Source organism: Cupressus sempervirens, chromosome 8 (assembly GCF_028749045.1).
Source record: "Cupressus sempervirens isolate cs-2001-9-10 chromosome 8, ASM2874904v1, whole genome shotgun sequence".
Classification (NCBI taxonomy): Eukaryota; Viridiplantae; Streptophyta; class Pinopsida; order Cupressales; family Cupressaceae; genus Cupressus; species Cupressus sempervirens.
In genome coordinates, this window is record NC_143125.1 from 712,761,593 (window position 1) to 712,784,988 (window position 23,396).

At 36.2% G+C, this 23,396-nt stretch overlaps 1 protein-coding gene across 1 annotated transcript; it reads right to left on the reverse strand.

Annotated features, from left to right (window-relative positions):
• Positions 1-13,466: 13,466 nt before the first annotated feature.
• Positions 13,467-16,036, reverse strand: LOC149544425 (uncharacterized). The gene is made up of 3 exons (XM_089796401.1): positions 15,750-16,036; positions 14,896-15,025; positions 13,467-14,716 (listed from the first exon to the last, which is right to left on the reverse strand). The coding sequence occupies exons 1-3, from the start codon at positions 15,880-15,882 to the stop codon at positions 13,723-13,725; spliced, it is 1,257 nt and encodes a 418-aa protein (XP_089652527.1). The 5' UTR covers positions 15,883-16,036; the 3' UTR covers positions 13,467-13,722.
• Between the last annotated feature and the right edge of the window lie 7,360 nt (positions 16,037-23,396).

Genomic DNA, 23,396 nt, shown 5'->3' on the forward strand with positions numbered 1-23,396 from the left:
AGTAATAGCATGGATGAAGAGGCCATGAATTCCAAGGGAGCATTTGGAGGGCAGCTCACACTCTACAATAATAAGCATTTCCTAGTCACCACCATTTATAATGAAGTTAATTCATTGTTATGTAAAATTTTTCATATTAATAGCAAAGATTCTTGGTTTCTTTTAAATGTGTATGCCCCTAATTCTAAGTAGGAGAGGAAGGATTATTGGACTAAGCTTTGTTCTATAATTCAAAATTGCAACCTTAAAAAAAGTATAATAATGGGGGATTTCAATACTCCCCTTTCCAATGAGGAAAAATATGGGGGTTTGGCCCCAAACATGGATAGCAATTTGGATCTCTCAAATTTCATAAATAGTTTGGCTCTCCTAGATGTTGATCTATTTGTTGGGGTTTTCACTTGGTCCAATAGGAAAATAGGGAGTGATTGTATCTAGGTTTGCCTTGATAGCTCACTCTCATATCACTAGATTGGTTGAACCATTTCTCTTGCAAGCTCTCCCTTCTCCCCAAAGTTGGGTCTAATTATTCCCCTATTTCCCTTTTGATAGCCCCTCTTGTGGCTAGGTAGAATTTTCCTTTTCATTTTGAAAAGATGTGGATATCCCATCCAGACTTGTTATCTAGGATCCTCCTAGTGGAACATTGAGGTGGAAGGGACTACAATGTTTAGGGTTGTCAAGAAAATGAGAAATGTAAAATGTAATATCAAATTTTGGAACAAGAAGGATTTTGGTCATATTTTCCAATCCAAGGAGGAGATGTCTGATTAGCTTTGTACTATTTAGGATATAATACAATAGAAAGTATATAATGATCATAATAGGAACATAGAATTGTCAATTCTCTCTGACCTTCATAACTGATGGGGACACAACCCAAGAACAGAATGGACACAACAGAAAAGGGAAATTGTATTACCTGGAAAATAAGCTAGTACATTCAATACGGAGAAAATAAACTTCAAAACATTCCCTAAGGGCTTACAATAGCATAAATCTGGAGATAATTTCTCCTTTCAGTACCTCCTCTCAAACTCCACTCCAAACTACCTTTTACAATGCCAAAAATCTCCTTCAATAGACCCCGGAGGGTTAAGGACTAGGAGTACATTCTACAAATTGCTAGTAGGCATCCACCGACCAAATAGAAGGTTTTAGAAGCTATGTTAGAAGTTGACACAAATATAGAAGAATCGAGAAATGGTAACTGAACTTCTGGGAGGCATAACTTTTGAGCCGTAGCTCCGATTGATGAACCGTTTACATTTTTGGAAAGCTCTCAAAGCGCTCTATAGCCCTATGGACAACTCTACTCATCCTCCATTTTTTGGACCTTTTTGAAGTCATTTAATGCCCCTAACCTAACTTTGAAGCATTCTTAAGAGGTCTCCACAACCCGAAAAAATGCAATAACTTTCAAACCATGGGGCCTTTTGACTTGATTCTTTTTCTGGAATACTCTAAATTAAAATTACATTCATATAGCCAATTTACACCTCCTAGTTCACCAAAATGATGGTTCAATTACATACTCCTATTTTTTTAGGATTTACACGAACACTGATAGTGGAACTGTGAGAGTTGGACCCTTTATTTGACCCAAATGGGTATCCAAAAATGAAAACACATGAAACAGAAACTAAATCTAAGTATATTTTTTTGGGTGACACAGGATTGCCCTTATACCTCTGGATGCTCCTACATCAGACACCCAAGGTAGATTGAAAAGTGACCCTGTCACTTTATGAATGGTAGAGGAAATCCCAAATGGGAAACCTTAGCTGTTGAAATCCAAGTTGAGTCCTCAATCGATCGTCCTTTCTATTTGACCAAATACTCTTCATACTGCCTGTTTCTGGTACTCCTACCCACACAATGATCTAGAATGTCTTCTATCTCCTCCTTCTTAGAAGCAAGAATTGGACATGGCTCTAACACCAGCTCCTCTTTTGCACCATCATCATGATACTCTATTAAATCTGCAATGTTGAAAATGGGAGAAATGTGAATACCATCTGGCAGCTCCACCTCATATGCATTTCCTGAGTCATGTTTCTTCAAAAATTTGCAGGGGCCAAATTTCTTCATTTTCAGCTTGTTGTAAGTATCGGCTGGAAATCTTTCTTTTTGTAAGTGCACCGTGACTAGATCCCCTACTTGGAATTCCTTATGTCTTCTCCTTTGATCAGCCCTAGCTTTATACTCTTGATTCATCTTGGTAATGTGTGCCTGAACCTTCTCATGTAGACACTTGATATGTTCAGAAAATTCTTCTACTTCAGCACTTGTCCTCTCACCTTGCTCTATCTTCCCCAATTTTGGTGCAGTCCTTGGGCTCTTTCCATATACAATTTGGAATGGTGATTTTCTAGTACTCCTATTTATAGAGTTATTGTAAGCAAACTCTGCTTGTGGTAGAATCAAATCCCATACCTTGGGCTTATCCCCAACTAAACATCTTAGCAAATTGCCCAGACTTCTGTTTACCACTTCTGTTTGGCCATCAATTTGTGGGTGATGCATGGAACTGAATTTCAAGTTAGTTCTTAACTTTTTCAACAATGTCCTCTAGAAATTCCCCACAAATTTAGTATCTCTATCAAAAACTATACTCCTTGGAAGTCCATGTAGTCCTACCACCTCTTTGAAAAAAAAGTCTGCAATATGGACAACATTGAGAGTTTTGTGGCATGGAATGAAATGTGCCATTTCGGAGAACCTATCAACCACCACGAATACTGAGTCATTACCCTATTGTTTCCTTGGCAATCCAAGAACAAAATCCATACTTATGTCCTCCCATGGCCTTGATGGAAGAGGCAATGGCTGATATAGGCCAGTATTGTGACTAAACCCCTTAGCAACTTGACAAACCTAGCAACTCTGTACAAAATTCTTCACATCCTGTGAAATTTGAGGCCAAAAATAATGTTCTCTAAGAATGGAAATGGTCTTATCTCGACCAAAATGTCCTACCATCCCTCCACTGTGTTTCTCCTTAATTAGATTTTCCCTCATGGAACTCCTTGGAATGCACAATTGACTACCCTTGAACAACATACCATCCTGAATCAAATAGTCTAACCACTTGGTTCTATCTACAATAACAGGCTCTTTACAAGCTTTCCATGCTTCAGCAAAATTAGGATCCTTAGGGTACAAACTCTTGAGTTCATCAAACCCAACTACTTCAACCTGCATTATTGTAAGCAACAACTGTCTCCTACTTAGTGCATCTGCAACCCTGTTAGATTTTCCACTTCTATGCTTCAACACAATTGTATAACTCTGCAAGAACTCTACCCACTTCATATGCCTCTGATTCAATTTACCTTGGCTATTTAGGTACTATAATGCTTGATGATCAGTATACAAAAAAATTTTCTTTGGTAACAAATAATGCCTCCATTTCTTTAAGGCCTGAACTATTGCATAGAACTCTTGATCGTAAACAGAATACTTCTTCTTTGCATCATTCAATTTTTCACTAAAATATACAATATGCTTACCTTCTTGGCTTAATATAGCCGCAATAGCACTGCCACTGGCATCAAAATCCACCTAGAAAATATTTCTAAAATCTAGAAGTGCCAACACAGGCTGTTTTGTTACCTTCTTCTTCAGCAATTCAAAACTTCTCGCAGCTGCTACAGTCCATTTGAACTCTTTTCTATCCCCTCTTATTGTATTAGTTAGGGGTGTACATATGCCACTAAAATTCTTAATAAACTTCCTGTAAAAACTAACCAGACCATGAAATGATCTTACCTTAGTAGTAGACCTTGGAGTAGGCCATTCCAAGATGGCTTTTACCTTCTCTGGATCCATTTTGAGACCTTTAGGTGATATAAAAAAACACAAATAGACTAACTCCCTTTTTGCAAAGATACACTTCTTCAGATTAATTAATAGTTTCTCTTCCCTTAGCCTTTCAAGGACACTACGAATATGTAGTAAATGTTCTTCCAAAATCTTTCTAAAAATTAAAATATCATCCAAATAAACAATAACAAATTTTCCCAAGAACTTCTTAAGTACCTCAATCATGAGCTGCATGAAGGTGCTTAGGGCATTTGTTAATCCAAAGGGCATGACTAACCACTCATAAAGACCCTCCTTGGTCTTGAAGGTTGTTTTCCACTCATCTCCTTCTCGAATCTGTATCTAGTTAACCACTCTTTAGATCTATCTTTGTGAAGTACTGAGCTCCACTCAAGAAATCCATAAGATCATCCATCCTTGGCAAAGGAAACTTGTACTTGATGGTGATCCTATTTATAGCTCGAGAATCTGTACACATCCTCCACTCTCCATCCTTCTTTGGTGCGAGTACTACAGGTATTGCACATGGACTCAGGCTCTCTCAAATTAAGCCCTTCCTCAACAACTCCTGAACATGTCTATTTAGCTCCTCTATTTCAGTAGGAGTCATCCTGTGAGCAGCCTTGTTAGGAAAACTAGCTCCTAGAATCAGATCTATCTGATGACTGATTTTCCTTACTGGTGGCAATCCATCTAGAACATTATCAGAGATAATATCTCCAAATTCCCCTAGTAAATCTAAAACTTCAAGTGGTATTTTACTACTACCTTCTTTATCTTTCCTAGGAATTAAAGCATAGCACATATGCTGATGTTTCATGCCATCTAAAAACTTCCTTCCACCAACAAGACAAATCTGAGCACTGCTACATACCTTTTCACCTTCCTTTTTCATGGGCTTCAATTTGTGGCGAACTCCATCCTTTGTTAGAGAGTATGTGTTTGCATGTCGATCATGTACTGCATGTCTATCAAAATGCCATCGTCTACCCAACAATAGATGGCAAATATCCATTGAAATAACATCACAGATAACTTCATCATGGTAACTCCCAATTTTGAATTTCACTAAACATTGTTCACTTACCAGGACCTTATGATCATCTTTTACCCAAGCAATCTGATAGGACTAGGGATGTTTCTCCCTCTTGAGCTTCAGCTTAGAGACCATCTCTTCTGATATCAAGTTATCAGTGCTACCACCATCAATGATCACGTCACAACATTTATCCTCACACTTGCATCTGGTACAGAACAAACTCCTCCATTTTCCTAGTTCAATCTCACCACTTAGTAGGACTCTTTCATTTACCAATGTCTCTCCTCTTTCTACATCATCTGAATGTGGTGATTATGCATCCTCATCCACATGAGCAACCCTAGCTTGGCCGTTATCTCTCCTATCTGTCTTTCCCTATCATTGAGGGCATTCAAAGGCACGATGACCTTCTTCATTGTAATGGAAACAGGTACCACGAAAGCCTCCTCTTCCTTGTCCACATCCTCTACCTCTTCCTCTCTGATTTTCAAAGTCTTGATCATGAGAGCGGTTGAAACCCTCATTCCTCTGGTTCCTGCTAGTACCCACATCTTCATTTTTCTTTTGGTTTTCATTGCAGCCTCCAGATGATCTACTGCTTCCCCTTCCTCCTTGACCGCACCCTCTTTTTTTTCCTTCAAACCTTTTATTCAATTTATCTTCAACTCATAGGGAAAACTGGTATGCCTCTTCAACGCTGGTCATTCTTACCAGACTTAATTCCTCCTAGATGCTAGGTCGCAACCCATTGATATAACGAGCAACCTTCTCCTTATTTGCTTCTGCATGCCCCACTCTAATCAAGAGTCGGTAAAATTTCTCTGTGTATTCTTGGACTGATCTTCTTGCTTGCTTTAACCCATGCATCTTCTTAAACAAATCAAGCTCGTAGTCCATAGGAATGAACTGCTTCTTCAATTTGTCCACCATGCGATCCCATCTTGTGATCTTCTCCTTTCCTCTTCTATTTCTTTCCAATTCAACCTCTTGCCACCAGATTTTGGCATGGCCTTTCAGTTTGGCCTTTACAAACCTAACCCTATCTAGGTCCCTGATATCCTCATACTCAAAGTATTCTTCTAGTTCATTGATCCAATCGATCAACTCATCTGGTTTCAGATTTCCTGAAAATACACCCACTTCAATTGTAGGTCCTTTCCCAAACTTAGTAATTGCCCTAAAAATCCTTTCCTCTACATGATTTAGAACTTCCCCATCAAATTCCCCTTCTGGTCCAACTTCATCTTCTTCGTTTTCATCTTCACTTTCATCACCTACGGCCACAGTTGCTCCTCTACGAAGCTCCTCCTACAATACTTGTACCTACCTTTGGAGGGCTCTAACCTCCTTAGGATTAATAGCTCTGGCCCTTCCACCACGCTCTCTTCATGGAGGCATCTTCTTAACTCAAAACCACAACCACATAGTCCTAGTGCAAACTGCCTCACAGTCGGCGCTCTATGTACACACTCAGGAAAACCAGCTCTGATACCACTTGATGGGGACACAACCCAAGAACAGAATGGACACAACAGAAAAGGGAAATTGTATTAACTAAAAAATAAGCTAGTACATTCAGTATAGAGAAAATAAACTTCAAAACATGCCCAAGGGCTTACAATAGCATAAATGTGGAGATAATTTCTCCTTTCAGTACCTCCTCTCAAACTCCACTCCGAACTACCTTTTACAATGCCAAAAATCTCCTTAAATAGACCTTGGAGGGTTAAGGACTAGGAGTGCATTCTAGAAAGTGCTAGTAGGCATCCACCGACCAAATAGAAGGTTCTAGAAGCTGCGTTAGAAGTCGACAGAAATCTAGAAGAATCTAGAAATGGTAATCGAACTTTCGGGAGCCATAACTTTTGAACTGTAGCTCCGATTGACGAACTGTTTACATTTTCGGAAAGCTCTCAAAGCGCTGTATAGCCCTTTGGACAGCTCTGCCCATTCCCCATTTTTTGGCCCTTTTTGAGGTCATTTAGTGCCCCTAACCTGACTTTGAAGCATTCTTAGGAGGTCTCCACAACCCAAAAAACTGCAATAACTTTCAAACTGTGGGGCCTTTTGACTTGATTCTTTTTTTGGAATGCTCTAAATTACAATTACATTCATCTAGCCAATTTACACCTCCTAGTTCACCAAAATGATGGCTCAATTACATACTCCTATTTTTTTTGGATTTACACAAACACTGATAGTGGAACTGTGAGAGTTGGAACCTATATTTGACCCAAATGGGTATCCAAAAATGATAACACATGAAACAGAAACTAAGTCTAAGTATTTTTTTTGGGTGACACAGGATTGCCCTTATACCTCTGGATGCTCCTGCATCAATAACATTATTAGTAGAGAAAAGAACTTCTAGAAACAAGGATCCAAAATTAAATGGCTTAAAGAGGGTGACCAAAATACTAGGTTTTTCCACCTTTCTACCCTTAAGCATAGGGCAAAAGATAAGATTACAAGTATCAAGAAGGGCCAATCTCTTTTGACTAATGACAATGATATTTCTGTTGAGGCTATTAATTTTTTCTCTTCTCTTCTTTCCTAGGATCCTATGTTATTTGTGGAAGACCAGAAGGAAATTGTTTCATCTCTTCACCTTTTGATACAAACTCACCATAATTCTATGTTACGGGCAATACCAAATTATCAGGAAATAAAATAAGCCATTTTTTCTCTACCAACTAATAAAGCCCTAGTGCAGATAATTTTCCTACGTTCTTCTTCTAGGTTTATTAAGATGTGGTTAAGGTGGATGTTATTAAGATAGTGCAGGAATTTTTTGGGGCTAAGAATCTTCTTAAAGAGCTCAACTCTACCTTTTTGGTTCTTATTCCCAAAATCCCTAGGGTGGATACTATGGACCAATTCACACCCATTAGTCTTTGTAATTCATTCTATAAGATCATTTCAAAAGTTCTGACGACCAGAATCCTCAAAGTTCTTCCTTTGATTATTTACCCATAGTAGATGAGCTTTGTCCCTAACAGACAAATCTTGGACTCCATTATGATGGCTCATGAAGTCATTCATTCATTGAAGGCTAGGAAGATGGAGGGCCTTCTCCTCAAGTTGGATCTCTCCAAAGCCTATGATTGAGTGGATTGGACATTCCTTGGATCAGTTCTTTAGGCTTTTGGCTTTGATAACCAGGTATGCATTTGAACTCATCTCCCAACTTGTTTCTTCCTCTTTGCTTGCTATCATGATTAATGGGGCTCAATCTGATTTCTTCAAACCATTGAGAGGTTTAAGGTAGGGAGATCACCTATCTCCCATCCTTTTTTATTATCATGATTGAGTGTATAGGGAGATTGGTTCAAAGAAAAAGGCAGGAAGGGATCTTGAGAGGAATAAAGCCCTCTTTAGGGCATGTTTCTTTCACTCACCAATAGTTTTTGGATCATACAATTATGGGAGGAGAAGCTTCAGTTCAGGAGGTTAAATCAATGAAGAGATTACAAGATTTGTATACTAGGGGAATAGGCCAACTAATTAATTGGCCAAAAAGCTCAATTTTCTTTATCATCCCCCCTGTTGATAAACGAAGGAAGATTACTAGTATTCTTGGGTGTGAGGTGGGAAATCTGCCTACGAGGTATCTTGGATTTCTATTGGGGACTAAGATGCCAGACTCTTTCTAGAATGGGATTGTTGACAGGTTTAGTAAGAAGCTAGTAGGTTGGAAAGGTACCACCCTCAACCAAGCTAGAAAATGTCTTTTGGTGAAGTCCACTCTTCAAAATGTTCCAACCTATGCCTTGAGTCACTTTGGGATCTTGGTAAAACATTCTGACAAAATGGAAAATTTCTAAAGAGATTTTTTGTGGTCCAACCTAGAGGAACATAAAAGATACCCTCTAGTGGCCTAGGATAATGTATGTCTTCCCAAGTGCTATGGAGGTCTGGGAATCAAAAAACATAGGCATCTCAATAATGCACTTCTAGGAGAGTAGGTACGGCACATATTTAATAGTACTAGGGAATGGAGGGACATTTTGGTGGAGAAATATATTAGGAGGACATGTCAATAACTCTTACATCCTAAATGGTTTGATTATTTGGAATGGGATCTTAAAGGCAAGAACGCTAGCTAACTCTAAGGGCAAATGGAAAGTGGGAAATGGAGAGAACATCCTCTACTGGCATGATAATTGGCTGATATAGGGTCCTCTCATTAATAACTCTACATATGATAATTGCGCCAATACCTGTATAAAGTTGTTTAGAATGAAAGTAAGAGACTATAGAATGGACCAGGAATGGAGAGAACTATCTTTGATTTTGAATGATCTTAAGTTGATAATGGTGATACTGAATTCTTTGATTTTGAATAATAATAAGGATGAACTAATATGGAAGGGTAATCCTAGTGGATCATACTTGGTGGCCTTGGGGTACAACTCCCTTTGGACTCTAAAGGAGAAACATCTTCGGGCTAAGGGCTTGTTGCTTGGCCTTACCCCTAAAATTAATATTTTCTTTTGGTTGATGCTTCAAGATAAAATTATTACTCTGGATAATGGCAAAAAGAGGTCAATATATCCATAATAGATGTATTGTTTGCAAGCATCACTTGGAGATAGTTAATCACATTTTCATCCATTGCCCTTATTCCATGGAGGTCTAGGAATATCTCACCAGAACTATGGGGTTAGTTGGTGCAAGCCAAGAAATGTTTTGGAATTCTTTTGTCAGTGGAATAGCATGTACAAAGGCACAAAATTGCATAGTATTAGCTTATTTGATACTGCCCCATTTGTGCTGGGGAGTTTGGAAGGAGAGAAACAATCAATTTTTTAGAGATAGGGAGACTCCTACTTATGTGCTTGTAGATAAAATGAACAACATTATTAGAGAAAATTTTGTTATAAGGAAGGGTGGAGAAGCTAGTGCTACGCTCCACATTGCTAAACTAGCTCCAGAAGTGGGAGTCAAAAACTTATGGCTAGAGGGGGACTTAAACAATATCATCAGATGCATAAAAGGTGTTTTTCAACCTGCCTGGACCATTGCAAACATAGTGCAAGGAATCTATATAACACTTGGAAAATTTAAGAGCATTCATGTCAGCCATGAGTACATGGAGTCTAAGCTAGTGGCTAATTGGTTTGCCAACAAGGTAGTCAAGAAAGAAACGATGATGATATGGAATACTAGAGGGAATATTCTATTAGTCACAAAAGGCCTAATTGATGAGGACAAGATTCAAGGAGGTACGAGTGAAATCCCTAGTTAATGATGGAAACTAATCCAAATATGTGTGAAAGCCAATGCATTTATGGAAAATACTAGAGGAGTTGGTAGATGATGCATTCAGTGTCTAATCACCACACTTTATGTGTTTTTTATTTTCTTTACCTATTACAAATAGAGGAAAAAGAAAGGAGAAGAGAGGACTATGTTTATGGGAAAGGATATCACTTAGTTTAGCAGCATGGTGGGAGAACAGAGCTGAAGAGAACTAGTTGGAGAGGCAAACAAATGGAACATAGAGAACCAAGGTCTAGGAGAAACTTAATAAGGGTGGCATTGCAAACTACATTGCCAAGCTTCATGGGTATGATTTAGCAATTACCAATCTCATGGTAAATTCTTGGAAGGATGGTAGGGTTCAGATTGATGGGGTGTCACATCATGTTAATGTGGAGGTCATCACCCATATCACTGAAATCCATGATGAAGGTTTAGAGTTCTATAGAGATAAAAAAAAATTGTGAATGCGGTAAAGGATTTTTCCAAGAACATGGACAAGAAGAAGGAGTTGGTGAAGAGTGAGACTTACTACGAGATGGACTCGATTAAGAACCTTTGGAGGTATGTGCTGAGGGCCATCATTGAGTTTATTTCTTTGGACATGAGGTTTGATAGGGTTAGAACCCATCATTTCTTTTTGCTCAATCATTTCTGTTATGGGGCTAAGGTTTCTTTTCATTTTTACTTGTATTCTTCCATGAATAAGAATATTTTGGGGTATAAGAAAAAACCTAGTGCTAACCCTACTTTGCATGAGGGTTTACTTCTTTGGCTCTATGAATATTTAAAGCTCAATCTAGGAACAAATCTCTGGCTCATGTTGTGGTTTCTTTTGAGGAGATGGGGAGCTCCAATTTCTCCTCAGACAGGGAGGAGATCCAAAGCTTAATCTCAGAGGAGGAGGAAGAATATCATTCCTTGGGGAAGAAAACTAGGGGAAGAGACTAGAATACTCCTACTCCAAGTAAAGTTCCCTGTAGAAAAAGCTCTAGGGGTCATGTGCCCAAAATAATTGGTTAGGGGAAAGAACAGTACAATAAGGAAAGAGAAGATATGGACATGGATGAGGAGAATAAGGGGGTGGATGTTGAGACTAGAGAGGAGCTGACTAGTAACCCCAAAATGAAATAGAAGAGGAATAAAGAGGAGGACATGCCTCTGGAGGGGAAAAATGATATGGGTCTAGAGAATTCTGTGCTCCCTCCCCTCTCCATTTTTCCAAAGGAGCAAGAAAAGAAGAAAATGGAGGAGAGAAGTAGTGAGGTTGTTATAAAAGATAGGTGTATGGCTTGGAAAAACTCCAATGCCATAACCTCAAAAATGGGGATTGCGAGAGAAGTTATGAATCCCCAAATCCTTGAAGAAAAAGAGGGCAAGATCCAATTGGAGGAACTAATAGAACTGGCACTAGTGGCAATCATAGAAAATGTGAGGGAGCTGAGTATGAATTTTCTCAACAATGGAAAAAACAACATGATTGATAACTTTCAATCTATTAAATAGTTTTTTCATGAGTTGGAAGAGGTAAAAGATAGAATGGGATAGATGGAAAGCTAGGGAAAGAGGAATGAGCAAGGGATCTCGATAGACCAGGGGGATTGAATAAGGTTGGTTGAAAAAAGGATGGAAAATCTGGAGACTTTCAAGCACAACATGGCTAATCAAATGCTCACTATTCTGAATTCTCTCAATGAAAACATTGTTAGTCTTGGTGGTAAGTTGAAAGCCAGGGGGTTTGTCATGGACAAGGATGAGAAGGAAAATGATGAAGATAGGATGGAAGAGGACACCATAATGGACATAACCCAAAGCCACTTGGACCAGACCTGTGAGAAAAACTAGGAGCTCATGACAAAGGAGAATCAGAGAGCCTATGAAGTGATAGAGACTATCCAAGACCTCGAAAGGAAGGTGGGGGAGTAAGTGAAGAATTTTCAAGTTATGTCTTTGATTTTTGTAGTCTCTATAGGTCTTTTTGTTTTTGGTATTTTGCCTATTTTTTTGTTCTGGCCTTTCTATTGGTCATTGTTTTGTTGCTGAGCTTGTTTTGTTGATTTGCAGCCCTTTGTTATGTAAGAACTTTTGGGTTTTAGGATCCCTATAAAACTTGTGTTTCTTAATAAAAAAACTGTTAAATTCTATCTATGTTATGAGGTATAACCACAATAAAAATATGGTATAAAATAATAGAATGAGTATGTTTAGCAAACTTTTGATACAAAGTTGACAATTTTGTGTGTGTATATATGTATCTAGGTATTATGTATGTATGGTATATACATAGATATATATGTATACATACATATATATGCATGCACCTGCACCTCTAAAAGTTTAGCTGCCACATAATATAATAATATAATTTCATTATTTATATTATGTTTATACCATTTATGATATAGTGCAATGCTTGAATTGTGGTATAGTTCTTCTAGCTACTAGGGTTGAAACCTCCATTGGATTATTGTGATCATGGGATTGTATCTTTATTGATCCATTGTTCTTATGCATTTGAATTCTAATGCTGAATTTATTACTATTTATACTAGGCACTTCATAGTAAATCCCCTTATTACTTGGTGTTGTTAGACTATTGAACTCATTGATTTTAACTGGTCATATTAACATAATGCAATCATGTAAGCTATGAGGTCCCAATTTAAGATCTTACCTTATTGACACTCCAACATTGTTAATGCACATTCTTATATCATTAATACAAAATGAAAATTATTTATAAAATATATACAATCAGAAATGTGTTGGATATAGAGAATATTAACTGTATTCAAAACCTCAACAACATCTCTGGTAGAAGTCAGGTCATAGCAGAAAATTCGCTCTCTACAACAGTTCCACAAAATTAACATAGTCTACATATATCAGAATAATTAATTTATAATTATATTTTATTGATGTCTACTATCTACTTTTTAATAATAATAAAATCGGAAAACATAACTGAATACATATCTGGAAAATGTCTAATCGGTAATCAGCCCCTACGATGCACTAATGCAGAAGTATCCTCATAGACCACAACTTATGAATTGGGGTATCGTAGAAATTAGAAAACCATTTCTGGATATTTTACCATTTAAATTACTGGGTGGTACAAAAATGTATGAAATTGAACTGTGAGACTATAACATTTGCTTATAAGTAAATAAAACTGAACCAATTTCAATTCAGTTTTTATCAGATTATTCCACGATTGTCGTATGAGTTAGCAGTAGGTCAAATGTTCAACCATAAATAAACTGCTTCAAGAGAATGCATCTCGGTAAGCAAATATATGCGAACAAACTTGTGTACCTGAAATTTCAAGCTAACAATCAAACACCAAAAAAATCCTTTAATTGAAGGATTATTTTTATTAAATCACACAAACATAATTATCATTCACACTGCTTTCTTTTTGACAGCTATGTTTAAGGTACTGCCTGTTCACGTGGGTAAGAATCATGTCCTCAGAATCAGATTTGGGTACCGTGCTGCTATTCAACGCTGAATACCATGCACAAACACTTAAACTGCACACAGTTTTGAGCCTAAACCCAAAAGGACTCCTAATATCCAAAAGAATTATAATATCAATCAAATAGTTGAACATGAGAAATGTCTGACAATACAGTCTGAGATCCATAGCATTGAAGGGCTGTAAATAGATCAGAATCTTGCTTCCCATACCCAAATATGTTCTGAAAGGTTGAATTCTCATCATAAATTCTGAATTCAGACCTCCTCTCTATTGCATTGGCTTCATCAATCATCACATTACCAGCTAAATTAGATTCTTCATCATAACTATGAGGCGCAAAGCTGGAACACTTCCCACTTCCTTCATTATCTACACACTTCAAAGAGCCCACTACATTAGAACTTGTACTCGACCCCCACACTGTATCAGTCATTTCATCATGAAGATAATTTGGAGATATTTCCATGCATCTTAAAAAGTCACTTCCCGATGATGATGATGCTGTCTGAACTACACTTGGATTTACTGAATTCTGGTTGTAGCAAAACTCTCCTGCAATTGACTCCAAACTATAGCTATGAAATGCATTGTCATAGGATGATGAGTTTGGCAAGTTTTTCCTAAATTGCAACTCATGGTTTTCATTGATCATAGAAAACCCTAATGGAGACTCACTGAACATATTGATTTGATTCCTAGCATCTCCTTTTACTGAATCTGGATGCAAAAATTTGTCAATGCTCATTGCATTTTTGCTTGCTAAAGTGGCATTGAATTCAGAAATGCTGAGTGAGTTATTGTTACAATTCCATACTCCTGGAAGAAGTTCTCTACAGTTTGATTGGTCCTTGAGAGAGATACAATCCATCTGAGGCTGTGGAGTATTTGACTGATTGGGAGTAACAACAATAGTTGTATAATGTGGGTTATCCTTGCTATTGTCAATAGCTGATTGCTTTGGTATAAATTGTGATATCTTATCTTTGGAGGACTCAGTCACTGAGATTTTCTCAGCTTTGGCCAGTTTCTTCTTTATCCAAGAATTCCAGTAGTTTTTTATCTCATTATCTGTCCGCCCTGGCAAATGGGAGGCTATGTATGCCCACCTGGAGTACATAGTGTAACATAAATACTCTGATAAAAAACTAATTATTTATCTAATAGAACTAATTATATCTTTAAAAATCATGGACACCATGTAAATTTGAAATTCACAATTCTACAAGCCATAAAGCTAGCCAAATGTCTCAATGTAACAGTAATGATTACGTGAAAGTTCACTAACCTGTTCCCAACCATTTTGTGAAGATGAATGATAAGTTTCTCCTCGTGGGGAGTGAAATTGCCTCTTCTGATATCAGGTCTTAAGTAATTGATCCATCTTAATCTGCAACTTTTTCCACACCGTTGTAGACCTGCATAAAAAGAGAGCATCAAACAATCCATGCCCATGATTCTAAAGTTCACAAACGCTTTACAAGAAAAAACAAATCAATCAAGACTGAAATGATCAGGAAAAGGTGCCAAACGTTTCATTTTCTAAGTCCAGAAGCATTAAATATGATAGTGAATATGGGATATACAAAAATAAAGGCGTCTAAGATTGAAAACTATGGAATATTAAATGGCCATATGGGCTCATTTGTACCAGATCTACTGTTTAAAAGCTCATTTTTGTGTATGAAAAAAACATAGTATACTTTTATCAAACACAAGAATGAAGACAAAGCTCCAGAAAAGCCAAAATACATGAGAACAAGCAGCCAGGGAAACATTGGATACTTTTCAATTATGTCATCATGAAGATCTATCTCTCTCAATCTCAAAGTTTCTAGCAAAGGTCTTGGCCAGTGGATAATATGATCTTGCGGGTTCATTAACCTTACTAAAACTCGGTACGGTTTCAATTAAAAATAATTCTCCTTTGTTTTAGTTTCAATAAAATTTCATGATTTATTCTTCTTTTGGCCCGAAGAAAACTTATTCTCCCCTTTCTGCAGCGTGTGATCTTAAACATTTGATAATAAAATTGAATTAAAAAAATGCTTACTACAAAATTTAGAAAGCCTACAATAATGTATTAAGCGCAAATTAACATATAAATCACTAGAATTCTCATGCCTCAGCAAGGAACAATACCTGATTTCTCAGGAACTTCACTCCAGCAGCCATGGCCGTTATTGTTGATGTAATTCATGAGCTTCTCATCCTCCTCTGGAGACCATAACCCTCTTTTCACTTTCTGTTGGTTGCAGCACAAGTGTCTTCCCATAGCGCCAAATAAGAAAAACCCAAAACAAACAAAACATCACCCAAAGAAAAGAACTTTGTAGGTAGCCTGACAGAAATCAATCCAACCTCTGTCCCGCCTGCAAGATAAATTAAGACTTTGGAAAATAAAAAACTCTTAAAACTGTTTTATAATCCACAGTACAACCGTTGCGCAATGGACGTTCAAAATCCCGGCTCAGACAATGCCTTCTGACATGCCATCATTGTCTTTAAAGGAGAGAATACAGATATTATTTCTCCATCAACTTCATAAATAGCTTTAAATCTTAACAAACTGTGATAATACTTCACATCAACTAAGATTACCGGATTACTCATTGTAGCAGACTCTATGACGAAAATATATTGTACACTAAGACTATTGCAAATCTACGTTGATTATTTTATTGTGGGGATTACCTCATAAGTTGTCATAGGTGATCGAAGAACACATGGGACTCCTTCCGTCTTTTGTGGGTCACTTCTCTGTAGGCCATCTGCACTCTACTTTTCATCTATAAATCTCAACTACTAGACTACATGTTTTATTTGCTTCATGACGAAAATCAAAATCCAATTCTTTTAATTTGTAAAGGTTCGAATTATTATTTGTAATGATAAAAGTGGTAAACTTTTGGTCCTGTCAGTTTTACAACTCCAGAGGTCATACAATTATAGGCTTACACGTATTCAGTTCACATTTAGACATCCATAATGATTAAGCAAATATTAGTTGGGTCCTCAAATTTCATTGAGGCAGATTAGACCTCTATAATGATGGAAAAAATCTTACGAAACTATTGGTTTTAAATGAACTTTATAAAATGGGTAAGAATGATTAAGGCGGTTATTTTAGGTCCTCATTCTTGGGCTTCCGAACATAATCATACAATCTTTTTGGTTTTATGATTTTCTTTTGGGTTAGTTTGGATGAAGGTTCATCACTATCTTAAGTTGAAAGTTATTAAAAATCAATGGTCTTATATTTTCATAATGGAAATATTTTTAAAGCAAACGTATTGGTTTAATTTGGAAAACTTTGTGGTTAAGCGCATTTGATTTGGAATATTCAATGGGTAACCTCATGAAGAGGTAATACTTTACTTTTGTGATCATCACATGCATGAAACTAGTGAGTAAATGTATCATTCATTCTCATAAGAGTGGGTTCTTGTGATTCAGGACTCATGAAATATGGCTCAATGAGTTTTGACATGGAAGCTACACCATAGGATAGCTATATTATAATTTGACTTGTTGTAGAAAAACTCTAACTTGTTAGTTGATGAGCTAAATGGGCTCCATAATGAATGATTCATAAGGCACAGCACATATTGAATGTTTAAGTGGCATTTGAGAAATTTAATGGTCAAGTGTGCCTGAGTTGGAATGGTAGTAGGATGCTCCCCCAAGAAGGCTCAATTATTCACTTTTAGGGACATTTCCTAGATGCAATGAGGGCTAAATGTGTATTTCATTCTCTTGAGAGATGAATTCTTTTGAACCAATCAATGAAGCTGACTTGAGCACTATGTGGCTGAATAGTGGTAAAAGTATCATACAGTATAGTTTTCTAGAGTTTTATTAATAAAAAACAATAAAGATATTTATATATTTGTTAATGATAAATTTAGTACATTATTTCATTTTTAGTTTAATTGTTTTTTAAATTAAAGTATTTTAAACTGTATTTATATGTAGAGATGAGTAGGTCTATTTATGTATGTGAATGTTTAAGGTTTCAGTATAATGAGAAAAAAATGATATATATTTATTTATTCGATTTCATTTTAATTTTAATTTTTAATTAAATGAGTTTTCTTTGCTGTATTGTTTATTCATAAAATCGAATGACTGATAATTTTTGTATCAAACATATGCTTATTTGAATTGATATAATTCTTTATATAAAAACAAGGATGTAGATATCTATATATTTAAACTCATGATAATAAATAACAAATATTATAGAAACAACAATATAGTTCCATTTATCTTCATAGAAATAAATAAATTAATTAAATCTTGCTTATTACAACACTTTAATAGAAGAAATTGCTACAAACAGAATAAATACGCCACAACCTTTAATTCTTTAGAAATAATATCTAACATGACTGTTAAAAAGAAAGTAAGCCTCCTCTAGCAGATTAAGACCTCTGATTACCGTAATTGCGTTTTTTCCCTTTAAAATATCTCCATGTGAATAAATGATAAAGTTGCCATATTTAGAAGTCTTTCTTATGAAATTTTCTTACTGGCCTGGATGTGAGATCTGTCAAAACCGCGAGAATTGAGAAACACGTCGAGGAGTTATGTGGTAAATGGAATCTAAGTATGTACAGTTATATAACTAAAGGAAAACGAATATGTTCTAGTGGTTGGTTTGGAGGGGCCAAAACAGGGAAAGATTTGCATTGTGATGAAATTCGGCCCACCTGATGTCTTGCCTACCAACACTCTACATCTTTTAACAAATCTCATCATTTCCCCAACTTGTACCAAAGTTGAGGGAAGAAAATTGACCCAATGACAAAGAGCAACTTAACTCCCACTGTAATTTTTATCTATTCTATAAATATGAATATATAATTTTCAGATAAAATAATAATTTGTAAATTTAATTTGAATTGGTTATATATGTATATTTGTGTATATTCATATCATGAATTAAGATTAAAATATAATGTACTATGATATAAATAAGAGAAAATATCATAGATTCTAATTAAACCTTCATACATACTACATCATGAACCAATCTAATATAAGAACGTTATATATATGTATATATATATTTTTGTATAGACATATTATGAATTAAGCATGAACCAAACTGACACAAGAAGCCCAGACCCACAAATCTTAACTTATTCTAAGCCTCTCTTCTCTATACACTACTTTATGTATCTAATATACGTTAAAGGCAAAAGACTCTTCTAATGTTGGAAATAATATAATTGTATGAAGATTAATCACATAAAAATTGTTGGTCTGCTGTGAGTCTCTGAATGGGTCAGGTTTTTGGAGTGTGTAAGACATTTGTGTACCAACAGCTTTATGAAGCTTAGTCTTCCATGCTCCAATACCTTTCGCAAGTTTTGTCTTTGTCTCATCTACAGTACGTAAAGAGGAAAAATAAAGTGATGAAAATAGGTTACAACAACAAGAGGTCCCCACACCTCACATCTTGATCTATAAGTCATGTGTTGTGTTAACTCATCGTCCCCTTCAATCTCCAAGGTTTCATAACAAAACAAAATTCTGCAAATCCCTTTTCAAAACACCTCGTGTCTTAATCCTCAACATTGATGCTCAATTGCATCCAACGATATAGTACACAAACTTTTCTCATGCTTCCAGTAAGAAAATTTATAATTATTAAATCAGAACTTCTACGAAGGGCAACTTGTATCATTTTTTTTTCGCCTTGTTTCGTACAGCTCACTTACATCGAGATCTTGCAGAGGGGAAAAGAGATCTGGTCATTAGAGGCCTTAAACCGTATCACGACGCCTACTTTTTAGCAGTCATGTTATATATTAATTTTATTTTATGTTATAATATTATTTACTGCATTTGTAAAGAATTAATTTAGCTTTAAGACTATGGAATTTTAAACAAAAGATTTTAATGATAGTTATTTTAAGTTTCTTTTATTGGAGAAAAAGACAGTCAAGACAAATCGCTTGCAAGAGTAGGATGACTTTGGACATGGTATCCCAGATGTTTTATTTTATACTGATGCAGTACAATTATTCATGAGTCTAATATTTTAATGATAGTTATTTGTTTTTAATTGTGAATGAAGAGCTATGTGTTATGGTTAATTGTAAACAAATCAATATTGAAATGATTTTGGTATCATAGATTTATCAACGTAAAATTTTTTTTAAAAAAAATTAATATGAATTATGTATTTTGATTTTAAATATAATATATTATTTTAAAATTAATCAATTAATATATATATATATATATATATATAAAATTTATAAATTTGAAAATCATTTTTTGTAATATTATATCATTTAGATCTAAGAATATCATCTTATGATATTTATATCATTACAATATTATGATAGCATTGTACATTTACACTTTAGATCAATCATAATTTCAACTTTAGTCTTAATTTATTCAAAGTTTATTTGAATGGCATCAAAGAGTTAGCATTCTTGTATAATAAAATGAATACTTGGTGTCAAACATATTATATACATTTTAAAGTTGAGACTTTGTAAACTAGAAAATTTGTATTAGAAAAAAGTGTCCATGGACCATATGATGAGTTTACCTAGTCTAAATATTAAAAAGGCTCACAATTCAAATATCATAAGTATTACATAACCATCATGATACATGTTTTTTTTGAAAGACTATGAGCAAGAGCAAGAGCAATGAGAAGCAATGGATGTGGACTAGGCTAGGGCTCACTCCCTAGCGCGTGTTTGTTGTTTGCCCCTTTTGTTGATATTTTTTCCATTTGCTTTTCAGATTGACAACTGCTAGACAAAGTTAGGCTGGGTTCTGATTTTTGGAGAGCATTTGTAAATAATTTCGGATTACAGTTTTTCTAGTTTGAATGACAGGGCCTAGGATTTCTTCTACGTTGGTGACGAAAAATGGTTCTTCTCCAACTATGCATGCAATGAGATTTGAATCTAGATTTTCTTATCTACTCTTGAGGCATGGATCCATCACTCATGGCATGTGGAAGGAGATATGGAGATCATGCTGGTAGGGAATAGCTATTTTTTTGTTGTATTCTCATGCATGTCTGATTGTGATCATGTTTTTGAAGGACACCCTTATTTTTATAACCATGTGGGGTTATTTGTCAAACCCTAGCATTCAAGATTTAATTCTGCTGAGGTTCTCCCTTCAACAGTGCTAGTTTACATTCGCTTGCCTAGCCTTCCCCACAAATTCTAGCAAGAAGACATCCTCTATCAAATTATTTCTTTTCTAGGAAAGTTGATTGTAATTATGTATCAATCTCTTGATAAAAAGGTTATTTCTTTTGCTACAATTTGTGTTGAAATTAATTTGAATAACCCATTATCAGATTCTTTGGAATTTTTTCATGGTGCTTCTTCCTAGGTACAATAGTTAGATTATGAATCCGTTCCTTTCTAATGTCAAATATGTCATAAGTATGGTCATTTACAACATCAATGTCCTCACAACTTGACTTCCAAAGGAGTGGATGGTTCTACTGTCAACAATGGTGGTGGTTTGGCAAATACTATAGGGAAAGGACAAGCTCAAATGGATAAGACAACCAAGGGAAAGTATTAGTTAGATGCTATAAGAAAGGGAAAGGCTCAAATGCAGGAAAGGATGGATTTACCCCTACTTGTCCATAAGCTAAGGGGTGTGGTCAAAAGAGGCCTTTGAAAGATAGAATATTTGATTCAAGTTTTAATCGCTTTGAGGTCCTAGATAGTATGGTTCTAGAGGAGGGTATTCCTCCTAGGGTCTCTTCTGACCAAGCTTTCCTAGATGAGGGACTTTCACCTAATGATGCTTGTGGGGCATCCTAGGTTGTGATGCATTAGAACTATGAGGTTCCTATAGCTCTTGTGTAAGATACTTTGGTGACACTTGTGATGTCAAAGGATAATGACATGGTTATGGTTGACTTGGTTAAGGATGTGCTAGAATTTGGTAAGGGTAAGGGGTCTCTTTTCCCCTTGGGTTGATGCCTAGACCCTTTAAGTAGGTTTCCTTAACTCCTCCTCTTAGGAATGGGCACAAAATAGACCAAGAGAAGATTAAACTCACGGGAGATATATTGATGGAGTCTAGGTTGTTGAAACCATTGGATGCTCATTTTCCCCATTCTACTTAATGATGATTATTCTATCATGAAATGTTAGGGGGATGAATAACATCCCTAGACAAAAGGCTATTCATAATCTAGTGTTTAATCATTCTCCTAATGTTTTTTGTATCCAAGAGACTAAGCTCTCTCTGGAGTCTATGGTCCAACATGAATCTAGTATTTGGACTCGTGGACAATGCCAATGTGTTGGGGCTAGGGGCAGTACTAGTGGTTTGGTTATCTTTTGGGATCCACTGAAAATTTCTCCCCTTGGCTGGGTCTCTTCTTGTTCATCTCTCTCTACGGTGGCTTCTGCTTTGGACTTAGGAGAGGTAATCATGATTACTAATGTGTATGTGCCTATTGATTTTGTGGGAAAGGAGGAACTTTGGAGGCATATTCAATATGTTACAAATTGTCACCCTTTTCATCCTTGGGTGTTAGCAGGGGACTTCAATTCAATTTTAAGCCTAGAGGAGAAGCAAGGTGGTTTGGCTAGATTGGGACCTTCTTTTTCTCTTCTTTGGCAACATATATCACTTTTGCATCTCTCTGATGTTAAGTCTTCTAATGGTCTCCATACTTGGAATAATCAAAGAACTAGGGACAATGCTATCTTTGAACATCTAGACAGATTTCTTGTTTCTTGTTTCCAGGTTAGTGGCATGCTTACTCTGTCTTTGGAAATGGTGGACTGGAGGGGTTTCAACCATTGACCTATCAATTTTTTTCTAGTGGGGCTTGTACTCCAAATTTCCACCTTTTAAGTTCCATTTGATGTGGCTTTGTGACTCCTCTGTTCATGATCTTGTTTTTATGTTGGTGGAGAGATACATATGGTACTGCTATTTCTTCATTTTTTAAAAGGCTTCAATATGTTAAAAGGAAGATCAGGATATGGAATAGATAATTTTTTGGGAACCTTGACTCTATGAAGAGGCTTTCTTATGAAGATCTTGATGTCATCGCAAGGTATATTAGAGATCAAGGTTTCCTTGGAGGATCTTGGTGTATCACCTATTTTAGTAGAGTAAAATGAACACTAATCTATAAAAAGCATTCTCAATACTAAGAACAAATAAACACTTAAGATAGGACCAAAGAAGACAAAATTGAGGAAAGTAGACCAAAGATGGTAAACTCCTCAAGTGCTTCTCATGATGATGAAGCTATGTCCTTGATGGATAGTGGATGTATGCTCACGATGTGCTCAAGCTCCAAATGGATGAGTGATAATCAAATATGAGTGTGGATGAATGATTCAACAATGAAGGTATGGAGGGTTTTCAACATTATAATAGTATTTTGGTAGTTTTTAGGCTCTCAAAATAGCATTATAAGTTTGCTTCAAAAGTGGATGATTTTAGTGAAGGGAGAGGCTTCTATTTATAGGCCAAGGGGTGGAAGGATGGACAGTCAGGATGCAAGGATGGCAAGATGGTAAGGGAGGGCTAGGATGCACTCAAAGGGGAGCACATGGATTGTGCTTGTTTAAAGCCAATTAGGAGGTGACACATGTCACAAGGTGATTGGATGTGAGAGGGTAGGATATGGGTTGGTCAAAGGAGTAATGAGGGAGGTTGAGCCATAAATGGGGATGGTTGGGTCAAATAGAGATGGTTGGGTCATAAATAAAGATGGTTGGAAGGAGGATGAGATTGTTGAATTTGGCTTAGAGGTGGTTGGGA

Excerpts from the sequence above, each read along its gene's own strand:
- LOC149544425 (XM_089796401.1), bottom strand. The coding sequence starts at position 15,882 with ATGGGAAGACACTTGTGCTGCAACCAACAGAAAGTGAAAAGAGGGTTA. Across the intron at positions 15,026-15,749 it reads TGAAGTTCCTGAGAAATCAG|GTCTACAACGGTGTGGAAAA; the intron begins GTATTGTTCCTT and ends CTTTTTATGCAG. Across the intron at positions 14,717-14,895 it reads CACAAAATGGTTGGGAACAG|GTGGGCATACATAGCCTCCC; the intron begins GTTAGTGAACTT and ends TATGTACTCCAG.